We start from the raw sequence: 18,548 nt of genomic DNA on the forward strand, positions 1-18,548 counted from the left end.
TTTGTGTGATGAGTACAATGTATATATATAGTAGAGAGTCTGCCACCTAAGAACAGCATGCTATAAATTGACCTCCTGGGGTTGGGATAAGGTGCGTATAATACAGGTGTTGTTAGCTGTGATACACCTGACTGAACATATTGAAGGGGCCCAATGCAGGTCCCAGGTCCCTGGCTGACCAATGTTAGGTAATTAAATTATCATACCGTGTGGTTGATGAAAAACAGTATGAAGTCCAAGTGACCATGGCAACGGCAGTCCTAGATTACCTTTCGAGCAGGCATGTAACAATAATATACCACGTACATGTACATGACGTATATGAGATACTTATAAATCCTTGATGGATCACACATTTTGTGTTACCACTTAACTCACGCGGTTTGTAAAAGGTCAGAATCAGGGAGATTATCAAATTATCAGAGTTTCTAAATCAAATAATTGTGACAAATACAGAATCTAATCAACAACTAATGTATCTATAGTTTGAATTGGCAGGAGTTGGATTTATTTTGACTCTGTTTGATTTATTATCAGGCATGTGACCTACAATTTAGTTTTTGCAGAACATATATATAATTTTTAGCAGATAACCACTATCTTCCAAATAGTATCGGCACTAACATCCCTAGTTTTGTGCTTCCTACCACAAACTAACTGGCAGCAAGCTCTGTTCACACTCAAGGAATTAACGTTTTAAATTAATGAGCATGTTGGGTCGAAATAAAATACCGCTGTATACATGTCAAACCAAAATTTTACCTGCAAAATTTATAGATGTAACGTACTATCATTTGCAAACATGTAGACGAAACACTGTTTACAGCAATTTTCGGACTGATTGAAAATTTGCCCTTCTAGGTGGGAATTGAGCATAATTTAGGTTCCATAGAAATGATTTTGACTTTTACTTTGAAACTTTGCAGGTTTCATCGCTTTTGGCCTATTATTTCGGAATTATTAAAGGTATACGTTTTCGCCAATGAAATATAAAGAGATACGAAATTGTTTTTATTGCAGCCTATACAAAGAATATAATCTTCAGATTGGTCTTCAAAATTATAAGAGAACAGCGATTAACATGGGTGGTTCAGTTTCCTAGCTTTTACCAGGAAATACTCCTATCATGAACAAGAGGCCCATGGGCCTTAACGGTCATCTGACTATTAGTACAATTTACATACATAGTCGTTTAAAGATTTTAGCCTATTTGACCCGTGACCTTGATTGAAGGTCAAGGTAATTCATTGAAAACAAACTTGGTAGCCCTTCATCCCAGCATGCTACATGCCCAATATCAGTACCCTGGGCCTTCTGGTTCATTGAGAAGAAGTCCAATTAAAGACTTTTAGCCTATTTGACCCCGGTACCTTGAGAATGAGATCAAGGTCATTCATTTGAACAAACTTGGTAGCCCTTCATCCCAGCATGTCACAGGCCCAATATCAGTACCCTGGGCCTTCTGCTTCTTGAAAAGAAGTCGTTTAAAGATTTTAGCCTATTTGACCCTCGTGACCTTGAATGAAGGTCAAGGTCATCTATTTGAACAAACTTGGTAGCCCTTCATCCCAGCATGCCACAGGCCTAATATCAGGTCTCCAGGCCCTTAGTTATTCACAAGAAGTTTTTTAAAGGATTTTTAGCCTATTTGACCCCTGTGACCTTGAATGAAGGTCAAGGTCATTTATTTGAACAAACTTGGTAGCCCTTCATCCCAGCATGTCACAGGCCCAATATCAGTACCCTGGGCCTTCTGGTTCTTGAAAAGAAGTCGTTTAAAGATTTTAGCCTATTTGACCCTCATGACCTTGAATGAAGGTCAAGGTCATCTATTTGAACAAACTTGGTAGCCCTTCATCCCAGCATGCCACAGGCCTAATATCAGGTCTCCTGGGCCTCTATATTTATTCACAAGAAGTTTTTTTAAAGGATTTTAGCCTATCATTGACCCCTGTGACCTTGAATGAAGGTCAAGGTCATTTATTTGAACAAACTGTGGTAGCCCTTCATCCCAGCATGTCACAGGCCCAATATCAGTACCCTGGGCCTTCTGGTTCTTGAGAAGAAGTCGTTTAAAGATTTTAGCCTAATTTGTGACCACCGTGACCTTGAATGAAGGTCAAGGTCATTTATTTGAACAAACTTGGCAGCCCTTCATCCCAGCATGTCACAGGCCTAATATCAGGTCTCTAGGCCTCTTAGTTATTCACAAAAAGTTTTTTTTTAAAGGATTTTAGCCTATTTGACCCCTGTGACCTTGAATGAAGGTCAAGGTCATTTATTTGAACAAACTTGGTAGCCCTTCATCCCAGCATACTACAGGCCTAATATCAGTACCCGGGGCCTTCTGGTTCTTGAGAAGAAGTCGTTTAAAGATTTTAGCCTTTTTGACCCTCTGTGACCTTGAATGAAGGTCAAGGTCATTTATTTGAACAAACTTGGTAGCCCTCCATCCCAGCAACCTACAGGCCAAATATGAGTACCCTGGGCCTTCCGGTTATTGAGAAGAAGTCGTTTGAATGAAAAGTTTACGGACGGCGGACGGCGGACGACTGACGGCGGACGGCGGACGGCGGACGACGACGGACGGTGCATGATGACAATAGGTCATCATGACCCTTTGGGTCAGATGACCTAAAAAATAGAGCGAAGTCAAGCTTTACATAGAACACGACGTATTTTTTCCAAAAGGAGGCCGCAGCAACAAACGGAAGCGTGCAACAAAATGTCAAATAGAAAGAAGTGACAGTCTTGCCACGGCATGTTTAGATAAAAAACAACAACAAATCGAAGTGCGAGGGACTGTTTATACATATCATATAATCTAAAACACTTCATGTTACTTACATACGCTCGCTAACTTTGTACACCAAATATACATGTAGTTAGTCTGCGGTTGTTTGTGCGCTGGCATATGTGTTGAAATTTAACTCACCACGTGCAATGCCGTTACACGAGTCCCAACAGATCCCGGCAAGTTCCGCTTGAGATGTGGCTTCTGTTTCTTCTATTGCTAAGTTACATGCCATCTCTGAATTCAATTCCCTATAGATATCCTAGGGTGCTACCGAATCCATTATAATTTCCTCCACTTTGTTGCCGATTCAGATATATTTTTTTTAATCTCACACACTTTCGTTCAGCCATTTTGTTTACTTTTAGTGCATGACAATGCGCATGCGCCAAACTTCGACAACACAATCCATCGCAGCTTCATTTGCATATTATTTTGTCTGACGGACACCATAATAAATCAAGGATTTTCCTTCAATTTTGGATTCAAGACACATTTTTTCAATCTCAAACACATAAAGAAATTAAATTGAGATATTTTAATGTTTTTTTTCATCTTTTCTTCCGCTTATCGAATTTCACAAAAAAATATTTACATGGTTTGGCGAAACCTACCTTTAATATACTAGCTTTATACCGTTTTTCCTCATTATGAAGGAATTAACGCAACAAGGATATGGCGAATACTTGGCACATCTTAATAGAAAAAGATGGCCGATAAGTTTTATTATATGATCTTTCAATTAAAGTTTTCAATAAAATAAGATTTTACAAAAAACTATGAGTGAAGGTGCGGCTTCAAAATCGCCACAAAGCTTCATATATAAACACAATATGTGAAGCTGCCGCCACCCTTGTTTTATTTCTGATTTTAGCGATCGGTACCTTTGATCTATGTTGATGGTCGCGAGCAGCCACATGCCCGATACTGAATTATTGCTTACTCAATCGGTTGACACAATAAAATGTAATTTCTAATGTCGACTTTTAACGTCTATGGAAGATTTTTTATATTTCCAATGCTTTTGTCAACGCGCCAGGTTCCATGAAGCAAATGATTACAATATCATACTTTTGAATCAGGTCAGAAAACTAAATATTCGTGCACCTAGTGCCTGTTTTGAAAACTATATCCAATACATGTCAAGTCTTATAACACATTACATATAAGGACTTAATCTTGTTTAAGTTTATATGTCCTGTAAATTATTAATCAGAAAGATATTTGACTGGATCAATAATATCTCTTAGGGCCTCAACAATGACATAATCTTAGCTTCACTGATTAGGTATACAATTCGACTTTAAGTGTTAGTAAACAAGAATTCCTCTCTACGTCTTATGAGTTCGAACTACAGCTATACCCTAAGTATGATTGATTAAAAAGTTTCTAAACTATATATCACTAGCCTTAAGAAAAACTAGTTTTTTAACTGTGGAAATGGAGCGGACTTTAACAATATCTTTGATGAAACTATAAACCAGTATGTGATTTAAACATAAACCTGTACTCTAGTTCACAAGTTTTGACTTCTATAGACTATCTGACTAAACATCTCCTTATAATAAATGAAATTGTTATGATAAAATATGTGTTGATACATTATACTATTTTATTTATCAAATGTGCAAATATACATTACTGTATCCAAGATTTCCCATAATTCATTGTGTCCAGTGTTTATATGCTTGCAATAAATAGTATGGTTTTCTGAGATTCGCAATAATAATATTTACACATCATAAGATCCATATAGAAACTATCTGCTGTTACACAACGATGCTAGTCCGTCTCTGTGGTCTGCACATAGTGAGTAGGACAAATCATCTGGACCACGATGTCCACATGACGTTAGGTCTACACCGTGTGTCGACTAACCGTTGTTCACACTCCATAGTCTATCATGTAAGTCTAAATCTTCTTGCAACCTCATGAGTCATTACCTGTAACACTAAATCTTTAATGTCACTCCTGTGTCCTATCCAGTGGGCGTCAGGAAGATGAAAACGTCTATGAGGGGGGGCAAAAGTCCCCTCATTATTATTGTGTATAATAATACCCCCCCCCCCCCCCGGCCACAGCCTACAGGAGGAAGATTAAATACAACACCGCAACCATATAATATTATGCTATTAATGTACATTTTTACATCATATCATTAATTTAATCACTTCTGTACATTGGGCATTTATAACACAGTGGGAGTGCCACTTCTAAAAGGAAAGTTAAACGAAATACGCCAAATTGGGGCCAAAATTAGCGAGGTGAGCTGTCAGAAGGGCGGCGAAGATTTTTTTGTTGAGTATTATATTAGGGGTCATAGGGTGACGCCACCTCGGGATGAGTTTTTAGTGGTACATTTAGTAATGGATATTGCGAATTCCGCCCGAGAGTGCGATATGTTTGGTGTTTGGGGGTCCAAATGGGGGATCTCCCGGGGACGAATAAATTTCGATTATAATGAATGGCTATATATTAGTTATTACGATGCATGTTGATTGAAACTTGCGACGCGGCCCAAAAGAGCGCGAGTAAATTGGTGTTAGGGGGAGTCATCAGGTGGTCTCCCCGGGACAAAAAAATTTACAGATTATAGAATGGCTTTGAGATAGAAAGTCTTTTTAAACGATAAAGTTTTGATGATGTAAAAAACTTCTTTAATAAGGTAATTTTTCAATTTAAAGCAACACCTAGCAATATAGAAATAAGAAAAATATGATAGTCCCGTAGATAACATTATGCAACCCTACTTCAGAGTCTGAATATACCACTCTCGGCGTTCACACCATCCAAATACAGGCAACATTGTTAGTGTAACATAAAAAAATGAAGTTATTGTTGACCTCGCTAAGACATATAAAACTAAATTGATCTATTTAAGAGACATTTATTTTAAAATAGCGGACACATTAGAATATCTCTGATGGGACATTTTTAGTCTAGTTTTTCGTGTGTACATTGAATTTTTACTATTTAAGTTTTGACATTAATGTGCTATGAACGGTTTTAAGTGAAATGCGCCGCGTCAGACGGACAAATTTCTCTCTAGGAATTGAAGTACGAAAAATGTGTGTCACGAGTGACCTTTTTTTCTTTCCTAAAGCATTTATTTTAGAAAATTTCATGACGTATCGAAAAATAGGGGGGACAAAAAGAACATGTTTGCGCTGCCACCTGGAGTGCCCCATCCTACTCCCACTGCTATCTGTAATACCGAAAACCTTGTGACTACCGTGTCTACCTGTAGTACAGCTCAAAACCTCGTGCACTCCGTGTCCACTCGTAGCTTTGATGGCGAAATTGTTGATGGGTATATTAGATGAGTTATTAAATAACGAAATTACTGAGGACGAAATAACTTGTTCTAATTGCCGGTTTAAGTAATAAGTAAGAGCTCCAGGTCATGATGGAATTTCTAAATGAATACTTAAAACTCCACCGCAGAAATTCTAAATGCCATATATTTTTCATAAGAGAAATTTGAGATTTTATTTTATTTATAAAATTTGAATTAGAAGTCTTCATTTCCTCTATTGTTATGATTAGGCGAAACAATTTGGTCAAATTTAACTATTTACTAGTTTTCGTCTTAATATTGCAGTATTTTGTAAATAAGTTATTGAGAAAACTGTAGTCATATGAACTATTAGAATCGCGTCAACGCTGCGAAGGCCATTTCTGCACTAAATGCTTGGACAAGGGAGACAATGAGTACGCTGTACTCTCAAAGTCGAATGCTATGTGGTTCTGCGCTCCATGCAGAGTCCATATAGAAAAGAATATTAACAATGAAAAAATGATTGAGCAGAAATGCAAGGAAATAATGAACGAGTTTGAAACAAGGATCACGCAAATTGAATCTGAACTCAAGAACAAATGTGATGAAAACAAAGTGAGGGACATTATAAAGGAGGAAATGGCAACTGGAGTAAATAGAGAAACACAGTCTCTATCGACAGAAGCCCCCAAAACCACCACCAACACCCAAGAAGTTCTATCAGAACTAGAAGATAGAAAGAAAAGGGAAAATAACATCATCTGTTTTGGAATTGAAGAACAAACAAGCAATGAGGGAAGCGAAAGAAAAAGAAAGGATGAGAAAACGATACGGGATATCTTGTCAGCTTGTAAACTTAACAAGGAACTGCTTGACAGTATCACTAAAGTGGTACGTCTAGGGAAAATTAAGAAGCCTGAAAGCAATGCCAAAGAAAATGAAGATGCAAAACCAAGGCCAATATTGGTTTCATTTGGATCAATAGAGGATAAAAAGCTCTTCTTTAAAAACATAAGGGAGCTGCAAACAACTAAGGAATACAAATCAGTTAGGATCAGCAACGACCTAACGAAAACTGAAAGAGAAAATGAAGCAAAACTAAGAGACGATGCAAATCGCATGAACACAGAAAAATCTCAGTCGGGGAAATATGTATTTCGAGTAAGGGGCCCACCTTGGGACAGAAAAATTGTCCGGCAAATAAAGAAATGAACCTAAAATCAGGCAAAAAATACAACACAAACTCTCAGGACCGATTAAAAGTATTCTATACAAATGCTGATAGTCTACCTAATAAATTTGAGGAATTAAAGCTTAGGCAATTTGGAATCGAAGCCGACATAATAGGAGTTACAGAGATGTATCCAAAAAAACTGCAGATATATACCTAACAGAACAGAATTTCATATCCCAGGGTATGACTTATTTATGAATGAAAATGCATTACATTGTCATAGAGGGGTGGTATATACACAAAGGAAACGCTGAAAGGAGTAGAAGTAAACATAGGAAATACATTCAAGGAAAGCGTATGGGTGAAAATCAATCTTGCTGATAAAAACTGCTTACTGATAGGATGTCTGTATAAAAGTCCGAATTCGAGTCCTGAAAACGTAGAGGAGCTAAACAAGCTCATTACATCTGTATCATCTGACCCAGAGTACAGTCATCTGTTATTAGTTGGCGATATCAACATGCCGAAAATTAATTGGAATACCTGGTCGTCAAACCACGACAAAGAAGGAGAGAGCTTTGTCGAATGTTTGAGAGACAACTACCTCTATCAACATGTCAAAGAATATACAAGAGAAAGGAAGGGAACAGAACCAAGTATCTTGGATCTTGTTATAACTAACGAAGATGAAATGATAAGAGATATTGCTTATGAAAGTCCAATTGGAAGCAGTGATCATTTGGTACTTTGTCTTCAATTTTTTCTGTAAATCTCTAAAAACTTTAAATCAAAAGCCACGCCCAAAATATAGTAAAGGCGATTATACCAGTATGCGAGAAGATATGCCAGAGGACTGGTCAGACATACTCCACGGAGATATTTCTGAAGTGTACAAAAAATTTACTAATCTAATTATTGAGAAAGTAAATAAGTTTATTCCAAAACACAAACCTCGCCTCTACCAAGGAGATCAAAAAGATAGGACACCATTAAAAGAGGTAATTTTGAAGAAGATTAGGAAAAAACATAGAGCATGGCAACGGTATATGGAAACCAGAACCGAAGAAAAAATTCAAAGAATACACAAGAATCAGAAATCAGCTTAAGTGGGAGATAAGAAAATCCAAACGAGAGTTAGAAAGAAAAATAGCAGAAGACATCAAAGAACAACCTAAGAAATTTTGGAAATATGTCAACTCAAAAAGAAAAGTTAAAACAGGCATTTCCGACCTCAAGGGCCTAGATGGAGATCTCCAGAAAATTGCTGTGAGAGACCAGGATAAAGCAGAAGTACTTGCTAAATTTTTTAGTAGTGTTTTTACCCAAGAACCACCAGGAGGCTTACCAGACTTCCAAGAAAGAGACATTAGCTACCAATTTGAGGAAATTAACTGCACGCCAGAAGCAATTGAAAAATTGCTATATGATTTAAATGAAAATAAATCCCAAGGACCGGATATGATGCACCCTAAAACCCTCAAGGAACTACGCAAGCAAATAAGTAACCCTCTAGCAGAAATTTTTAACAGATCACTCCAGGAAGGCAAACTACCAGAAGCTTGGAAAGAGGCAAATATAACAGCAATTTTCAAAAAGGGCTCAAAATCTGAGGCAGGAAACTACAGACCAGTCAGTCTTACAAGTATTATTGGGAAAACACTGGAAAAATTAGTAAGAAATAGCATTGTAAATCACATGGACAAAAATAATCTTTTGAGTAATAAACAATTTGGTTTTATAAATGGGAGATCTACGCAACTTCAGCTACTAATGGTTTTGGAAGAATGGACGAAAATAATTGACAACGGTGGTCAACTGGATGTAATTTACATGGACTTCATGAAAGCGTTTGATAAAGTCCCACACCGTCGTCTAATAAAGAAACTTAAAGGATATGGAGTGAGTGATAGGGCTACTAACTGGATAACAAATTTTCTTAGCAATAGATGCCAAAAGGTCATTGTAAATGGAGAAACATCAAAGATATATCCTGTATTAAGCGGCATACCCCAGGGAAGCGTCCTTGGACCAATTTTTTTATTTGTACTCTACATTAATGATTTACCAGAAAATACAGAATCCCAGTCGCCACTTTTTTGCAGACGATACAAAATTATACAGAGAAATCAGAAGCATAGATGATAAAAACATTTTGCAAAGTGACTTGATAAATCTTGAAAAATGGTCTGAAAAGTGGTTACTTAAATTTCATCCAAATAAATGTAAAGTCCTTGCGATTAAATCCAAAGAAAAGAGAGTATATAGTATGTCTGGAACAACAGGCGAGCAATTAGATCTTGATAATATTACATCAGAAAAGGATATTGGAGTAACAGTGGATGAAGATTTAAATTTTAGAACACACATCCAATTAGGAGTAAATAAAGCAAACAGCATTTTAGGACTGATAAGAAGAACCTTTACCTTCCTGGATGAAAAAATGTTTAAACTACTGTTTAAGGCTCTCGTGAGACCCCACCTGGAATATGCCTCAAGTGTGTGGAGTCCTTATATGACAAAGGACATAGAACTTATTGAGAACGTCCAACGAAGAGCTACAAAGCTCATACCAGGCTTTAAAGACTTGCCATACCCAGAGCGTCTACAGAGACTAAATCTGCCTACCCTAGAACATCGTAGGAAAAGAGGGGACCTGATAAATGTTTTCAAAATCCTGAAAAATATTTATGATGAGCGCGTCACATCGTCTATTTCCAAATGGATACCAACAGCAGGACAAGAGGACACTCTTCAAAAATATTCAAAAAACGATGTAACACTGATATTCGAAAACATGTTTTTCAGTTTTCGAGTTGTAGATACCTGGAACAATTTACCCCAGCATGTTATATAGATGCAACAGATGTCAAGAAATTTGAAATACTTTTAGACAATCATTGGAGAAACTGTCAACAAATATTTTAACTTTTATTATATGCTGTATTCAACTCAAATGAACACTAAAATACATGTATAAATTATATAAGAGTATACTGTATACTCTACATAGAACGATTAGAAGAATAATGGATACAAAGAACATTTATAATTACACTAGAAGTAGTAATCACTGTATCAAATCATTTGAATTCAAGTAATATTGATATGGATATAGAGGCTAAAAGCCTGCATCCATTATATGTCGTATTAAATCGTATTAAAATGAATTACATTCCTTAGAAAGACGGTCCTTTGAATTCTACCTTCCTGTTGTAATATTTGAGTAAAAGATATCAGCTGATTAGACAGACGCTGTGAATTTTTCTATCAAACAAGATTAATGAACAAACATTGCTTTGTGTACATAAATTTCGTATTTCCGTTCTGAGAGATTTATTATTTACCTATACTCTTTAAAGGTTTACCTCCGGCTACCCAGTGACACCAGCCTTTGTATTCAAGTTAATTTTTACGTCCTAATGTCATTAAGTATATAATACCCTTCATGTAAGGTTACCTAGGGATTACCTGCATATAGATAACTTCAGGGTCCGAACCCACGCGTAGTTCTGCGTATGCCTCTACAGTCCTTAGGGCTACCTTATTTACATATCTAAAGGAAATCTCCAAAATGACCAATCAAATCATGTAATTAACTCTCACCTTGGAGCAGCGATATTTAACTTTCCGAAAAATCGCCCAGGTCCTCACTTTCGGACTGGACGAATAAAGAAAAAGATCTATTTGAAAAAGCTGTCTCCATTATATTTTACAGGTGAGAAATGTTTTATTTTACAATCTTAATTGTATATATGATTTTGTATTGTAAATTGTTCTATGTTTTTCTTATGAACTATTCTATATTGTTATTCTAAAATGATTGTTCTCATATAGAATTTTTCTAGCATTACATGTATTTGCATTACACATTATTTAAAGTGAATAGTCGGGCAAAGGAAACCAGTCTAAATGCGTTCTTTGGCCTTCCAAAAGTCATTGTATACCATAATGGTGGTCAAGTTTCTGCTTACGGTGTCCAGTTTTGACCATTGAAATTTTGGGGAAGCCCCGTGTTCTAAATATAAATTCGCCAAACTCTTTGAAAACGAGGCTGCGTGGAAATGTCAACATGGACATGTGTTTCTCAGTCGTGTCGGTTTCGTTTCGTGTGATAAACCACTAATGCGGTATGCAAATTGTTGTTTTGAGATGATACATTTGATGCAAATGAAGTATTCTTACATTAATGACAATGCTTTGTAATCATTTTTCGATAAAAGCATCTTGTATATGGAAATCGACACAAATATTCGGCCGATGCAGAGATGGGGCCCCGGCAAGGGGCAATTATTAGCAGCATCGCATTCGTCGTATATTTTACATCAACCGAATCATGAAGGTTAAAATACAAATAATCGTAACATAATTTCCCATTTTAAAACCACACGAAAACGTTCCATAGAACGTCCATGCATGTAGCTGTCAAAGATGTGAAAATAAATTAGCTCATACATAGATATTTTACAAGTACAATATATGTGTTTCAATTATTCGTGTAAGTTTTTTGCAGAGATTTAATTAAATTATCTATGTCTCTGGTTGTTTTTTTTTGTAAACAATATTTGAGTTCTGGAGAGAGATGACATGAATGTCCAGCTGGAAGGAAAGAAACTTTTATGATGTATATGTAAACGTACATTCCATGTAGCTGCTATAGAATTACAACTAGGAAATTCTCTCAAACATTGATAATATTTAATTCTTTACATTCATGTAGGCCTATGCTGTGAGAATTAACACATCATATATATTTCCAGAAAACATATAGGCCTACATGTATGTTACTTTCCTTTTCTGTTGTTTCCTGTTCTTTTTTGTGCTCTGGAGAAAAAGATGATTGAGTTGAAGAAAAGTAATTAATTAAGAGAAATGTGTACCACAGTACTTTGTCTGTAGCCGAGGGGTTCTATACTGTTTTAATAGTCCAGTAATTAATAATTAAATTGAAAATTTCAAAATTAAGATGAAATTGTAAATTCCATTTTTGAATGAAGTGGTTCCCCTCCTTTGAGAGTACACAGTGTGTATACCCTTTTTGGTTTTTAGGAATAATACCTGAATAGGAACCTGAAATAACATGACAATCAATCAGGTATGTGTGTGTTGGGGGGTGGGGGGCTAAAAGACAGAAGAATCATGAGGTTGGGAAGTTGTAACTTGAGTGGGGGGTTGAAATATAGAATAGCTACAGATAACTGGAAGTGGAAGGGTGCTTTATCATTGATCTGGTCATTGCATATTTGGGGTTTACATGGCTTTTTTTTGGTTATTTAGTCTCATTGATTTTGGAGCAACTTGAATCCATATGGTACTGTATATCTTTCTTTTTTCCATGTGTAGCTATTTCTTCTGTATTTCACCCTTCGCCCAAGTCACAACTTCCCAATAGGTACCACTTTTTTGTTTAGAACTCAAATCAAAGACAGATGTACATAGTACTACATACTACATTTTAGTCTATGTGTTTGTAATCACTGTTACTACAGTATTAATACATAAATGGTCTATGTACAAGTTACACATAGACAATAAATGTGAAATTTGGTTCAGACAAAAAGATTTTTAACATTTCAGATAACTTGCTAGTTTTATGGTTTTATTTATATGTTGAGTCTACTCTCTTGTAAAGTAGAATTTAGAAATCCTAAGACAATGGTATCTATATTGCTATATGTAAAAAAATCCTTATATTTTAAAAGTAATTGAAAAGCTATCTCACAAGCCCTGACAAACAAATGGGCAGGCATATGGATGCAAGAATTATAATCACTGGATCTAGAGGACTAATATAAACAAATATTTCTACAAAGTTAAACAATGAAAAAGTATTGCATCATAATTTTATTTAATGATTACAGTTGAAAGGAACATTTAATAAATTAATACTGTTTAAATGTTCTGTTCATGATCTTCTAGGTCCATATTGGAAAGGTTTACTTTCAAGAGCACTCAAATCAACATTCTTCAGTCTTCATATGATGCTAATTGTATGTATATGTATACATACACTTGTATACAGGTCCAAGGGATGAACTTTATGTATTCATGTCACTAAGCATGCATGGTGCCTGAAAAAAAGAACCAACAATTTTTTATATCTGTTGAATGTGACAAAAATTGAAATGATCAATTTCAAATATATATAAATGAATAAATGTAGGTTCATTCTACAGGGTTTTTATTTTTTATTTTAGAGAAAACATTTTATAAGTTGTGAATGTTTCACTGATGCATTTGATAGAATCAAATATTGTTTCAAAAAAGATACAAAATTCATTATCTAAAGTTCCAACAAAAATTTAGAATAATTATAAATGATACATGGCTGCAGTACATTTCAACTCTGTAAAGTTTGTCATATACACATGTACAAACACTATTTATTATTATGACCAGAAATAATACTGTATGTGTCCTCCAAATATATCTAAAGAACAAGCTAAAACCTACATGTACATATGTATATGTGTATATCAGAACATATACAATACAATTTTACCAATTAACCTACAATGTAAATCCTATATACAATGTATGTGTATAACACTACCAGAACATGTACAGAACAAAAATTTACAAATTAAAAATCTATAAATATATACATCAGAACTGTATGAATTGACCGGTAGCATAATATTATAGATTAATTGAAACAAATCTTAGCTTGATAATGCACTAGCGGTTACATTCTAACTGTACATGCATTACAACGGTACATTTTATAAATATACAGGGCATTCATTACCCCTAAAGAGGCCCCACGAAAGAACCGCTATTTACCCCAGGGTTACGTTTTACGCGATTGGGGAACAGGTATGAAACATGTGACCATATGTGACCACTCATTTATGAAAAAATACTGCTAGGGACTATTTACATAATGATCAAAATACGAAGACTCACTCACTATCAGCTGAGCAGGGAGTACCGGGTAGTAGGCCCTAGGTACGTACAGTAGCGGTCCGGAGCCGCGTGCTCGTTTGAACTGTTCTCTTCACTATAACAAGTTGTATTAACACTGTCCATGCGTTGTAATGTTTACCGAGTCAGTTGTTGGGATTGTCGCTGCTCCATTGCCTTTCCTTTCGCATTTTAGGTGAGTCAGTTGGTTGTTTTTGCGGAAACCTTTTGGTTCAAAACTACGGTAGCCATGTTTTGTTTACTACGGAGAGTGGTGGGTGTTGCGCATGCGTTAAGGTTGAACTGCACTCATAGCCGGTCGGGAGGACTTTTAGGATTCCCATAGATATTATTATTTTCTTCCCATGTACAGCGATTTTGACGGAAAGTTTTATTTTTCTAATTCATAAGAAATTATACCGGATATATTAATACCATTTTTACCGATTTTACAGTCACTTGCCCGACTATTCGCTTTAATTATTATTTTTATTAAAGAGAAATGAATGGTAACATTTTAATAACTCTTCAACAGTTCTAATTTGTTATCCTTAAATTATTGATCAAGTATTGTTTTTCCTAGCACTTTGAATGTATTTCATTGCTTTTTCATTGCAAATTATCATTTTTGTTATTTTGTTAAAACCAAAATATGATAGCATTTGAATCACTTATATTCCTTTTTTGGTAACCATTTCACTTTATTAATCATTCTAAACATTTACTGAAAACACCTATAAGTGAATCTAACCAGATCTATCAATCTGTTAATTGCCTTGTTACTTTAAATTTTTAGTGAATTACCTCCCTTGTATTTATTGAGTGTTACTTAAAATCTTACGGAGTTACCTCCCTTGTTTTGATCAAATTATACAATTTGTCATGTAGAGTTATCCCCCTTGTTAACTTGTCAACTTCCCTTTATGTGAATGCTGAGATTAGAAAGAACTGATTGAAAAGTTTATTTTTATGATTATCAATAATGTAATTTTGAGTAGACTATGTTTCACAGATTTCAAATACATGTAGATTTATTTTATAATAATGTGTTGTGACACAGCAGGTATATTTATATTTTTAAATACAATCTTTGTATTTTCATTGTGTAGGATGACCAGTTATTGTTATGTTTTGAATGTAGACTATTAGGAATATTTACAAACAATGTTTCTAAACAGTATTGTACATCTAGTAATATAATTATATTTCAAACTTCTAAATTATAAAGTAATTATGACTTGTTTGGTTAATCTGACTTATACCTTATTTACATTTTAATTATCAGTTATGAAGTTATAAAAGTGTTCAATAATTTCTTATCAAACTTGTAATCATAATCTTCAGCAGCCTTCATCCTAAACTTCTCATGCCAAGCTATATACTAATTTTCCCCATGTACATTATTATTCTCTGGTTGTATCTTAGTCTCTGGTCTCCTATAACAATATAGGTTTACGTTATAGATTGTTGTTCGTAACTTTTACTGTATAACTACAGATTGTCATTATTATCTTTATAACTTTTGTGATTTTGTTTATTAACTTTCGGACTGGACGAATAAAGAGAAACATCTATTTGAAAAGCTGTCTCCATTATATTTTACAGAAAAACCAACAAAAACTTTATAAAAACTTGGTGGAGCGATCCAAAAATTCCGTGGATGAAGAGGCTGCAAAACAACCGTCCAATCAACTACAACAAAGGTCCAAAGTCTCAGCCCTCAACAGTTCCGAGGTATAATTTACGCAGTTTCACCATGTCAACGACAGCAACAACAACAACAACACAGTCAACATCATCACAAGGACTACCACCACCTCCCCCAGTACCTCCTGTTCCAACTCCTGCGGTGCAACCCCTCCAACAAACGGTTGTCGCTGCACCATTAATAAACATTACACTTCAAAAATTCAATGGTGCTGACCCTGACCTCTGAAGGCCGTCAATGGAGAACTGGCAGCATTTGTGTAGGCTGTCAGACAGAGACACCATTGCAGCGTTTGGTGGCCATTTTGAAGGTGCTGCCTTAGTTTGGCTAAACGGCTTACCACCATCAGAAAAAGCCAACATGATTACCTTCAAACAAGCCTTCGACAGACGATTCAAGTCTGCTGCCATGAACTTTAAGTTCATGACAATGAAACAGGCGGACGCAGAGGAACCCCAAACCTATTTGGCCACAGCAGAAAAAGAAGGACTAAAACAACCAACTTTATCTGAGGATGTGAAAGTAATGATCATAACAAATGGACTCACTCCCAAATATAAAGCCAGAGTACTTGGGAGGGAACCCAAAACATTCACAGATCTTCACCATAGCCTCGATATTGTTCAGGCGGAGCTGGCCTGTGCGAACCTGACCATCAATCAGGAGAAACCTAAACTGCCTGATGACAACCAACAGATGGCGTCCATCATGTCAACCATCCTTACGGAAATTAACAAACTACGCCAAGCTCAGGAAGTTTCTAGTGTACAGACAGATAGAGGAAGGTCACGTCAACACCCTCAACAGCCCCCTCATCAGTTCTACAGACAACAACAGAACAGAGGACAAAACCAACGGCAGTGTCCAGGTTGTGGTAAGTCCTGTCAAGACAGAACGCAATGTCCCGCATTTCATAAAACTTGTTTCAAGTGTGGATACTATTCACACTTTGCTAAATTTTGTAGGAAAAACACTAATAATACTAACCATTAGGGACACGCGCCTGTCCCTAGCAAGGATGGGCATAGACACCAAAGTTCGAATGCACTGCACAAAACTAATCCACAGCTTTCTTCTCAGAGTAACACTGTAAAACCTTAACTAACTCCTGAGTGTGTTAATCTTGTTACTTCTGTTGAGAAAAATTCTGTTAGTGTAATTGTTAATGGCCTACCAGTGAAAGCACTGATAGACACAGGAGCAACTGTCTCTTGTGTAGCTTTAACAATGTTGACCAAACTTTCGGTTGACATATTACACTTACAGAATTCTGATGTAACAGTACGTGTGGCTGACGGTGATTTTCACCGAAGCATTGGTTCCATTATCTTGCCCATTTCATTTGGTGAAGTAATTATCAAACAAAAATTTCATGTATTCCAAAAGTTCCATCAGAGCATGATTTTAGGCATGGATTTTTTAGAAGCAAATGGCGCGATATTTGACACTTCTACAAAAACCCTACATCTCAATGACAAACACTCAAATACAATACTTTCTGTTGAAGCAAATATTGGTCTAGCAGGCACTTCAAAATCTACAACAATACAACCATTGTCAACATGTCTTATTCCTGTCAAAGTTTCTGTCAGCAGGAACTCAAGTACTGTTAGAACCTTCATCTTTCCTACCTAAACTAGGTTTAGTTGGTGCTAAGTCCATAGCCTTTCTCAAAACAGGAAAAAAACATTTCTACAGGTTATGAACCCATCTGAGGAGGTTATTACTCTCAAAAGAAACCAATCTGTAGCAACTGCCTCACTGTATGAGGAGGATTCTGTTCTTTCTCTAGATGAACCTATTCCACCTCCCCCTCTAGATTCTGATACTTGTGTTGATGAAACTAGTTCTGATCTATCCTTTGATTTCTCAAAGTCTGATCTTTCAGATAAACAGCAACATCTACTTTTGTCATTTTTACAATCAAATAGGTCAGTCTTTGCTTCTAGCTTGTCTGAGTTAGGTAGAACTAACCATCAACCCCATCGTATAGAAACAGTCAATGCTGTACCTGTTAGGCAAAGATTTTATAGACAAAGCCCTGAGGTTAAGGCTGAAATGAATCGTCAAATTCAGGAAATGCTTGATAACAACATCATTGAGGAATCTACATCTATGTGGCAAAGTCCAGTTGTAATGGTCAAAAAGAAAAATGGGCAAATGCGGTTTGCTGTAGATTATAGAAAACTTAACGCAGTTACAGAACAAATGTCCTTTCCATTACCTCGTTTAGATGATGTTTATGATTCAATTGGTGACACCAAAGCTTCAATCTTTTCTACACTTGACCTAGCATCCGGTTTTTGGCAGATACCTATGGATCCAGATACAGCACATAAATCAGCATTTGTAACACCTTCAGGTGCTTTTCAGTGGAAACGTATGCCATTTGGCCTTGTCAATGCCCCAGCTAGCTTTCAGTCACTTATGACAAAAGTTTTGAGAGATCTTAACTGGAAATGTGCTTAGTATATGTTGATGATATTCTTGTGTTTCTCTCGCACTTTTGAAGATCATCTTCATCATTTACAGGAAGTGTTTGATCGGCTTAAATTAGCTGGTCTTACCTTATAACCAGCCAAGTGGTTTTTTTTGCACAGTCTTCTGTCTATTATCTTGGCCATGTGTTGTCCAAAGACGGTGTTTCAAGTTGACACAAGCAAACAGATGCTGTTCGCAACTTTCCTGTACCAAC

General features: G+C 36.0%; 1 protein-coding gene across 1 annotated transcript; it reads left to right on the top strand.

The window, feature by feature from the left end:
• The first annotated feature begins 5,952 nt into the window (after nucleotides 1–5,952).
• Nucleotides 5,953–7,283, top strand: LOC138312416 (uncharacterized protein MCAP_0864-like). Its single transcript, XM_069253300.1, has 2 exons — nucleotides 5,953–6,096; nucleotides 6,429–7,283. The coding sequence occupies exons 1-2, from the start codon at nucleotides 5,953–5,955 to the stop codon at nucleotides 7,281–7,283; spliced, it is 999 nt and encodes a 332-aa protein (XP_069109401.1).
• The last annotated feature ends 11,265 nt before the right edge of the window (nucleotides 7,284–18,548 follow it).

The sequence above is a fragment of the Argopecten irradians genome, unplaced genomic scaffold, assembly GCF_041381155.1.
Source record: "Argopecten irradians isolate NY unplaced genomic scaffold, Ai_NY scaffold_0312, whole genome shotgun sequence".
NCBI classification, from domain to species: domain Eukaryota; kingdom Metazoa; phylum Mollusca; class Bivalvia; order Pectinida; family Pectinidae; genus Argopecten; species Argopecten irradians.

What these genes read in the sequence shown, in the direction of transcription:
- LOC138312416 (XM_069253300.1), top strand. Translation starts at nt 5,953, where the DNA reads ATGTTTGCGCTGCCACCTGGAGTGCCCCATCCTACTCCCACTGCTATC. An exon ending in GTAGCTTTGATGGCGAAATT is followed by an intron (nt 6,097 to 6,428) that starts GTTGATGGGTAT and finishes AGAAAACTGTAG; the next exon opens with TCATATGAACTATTAGAATC.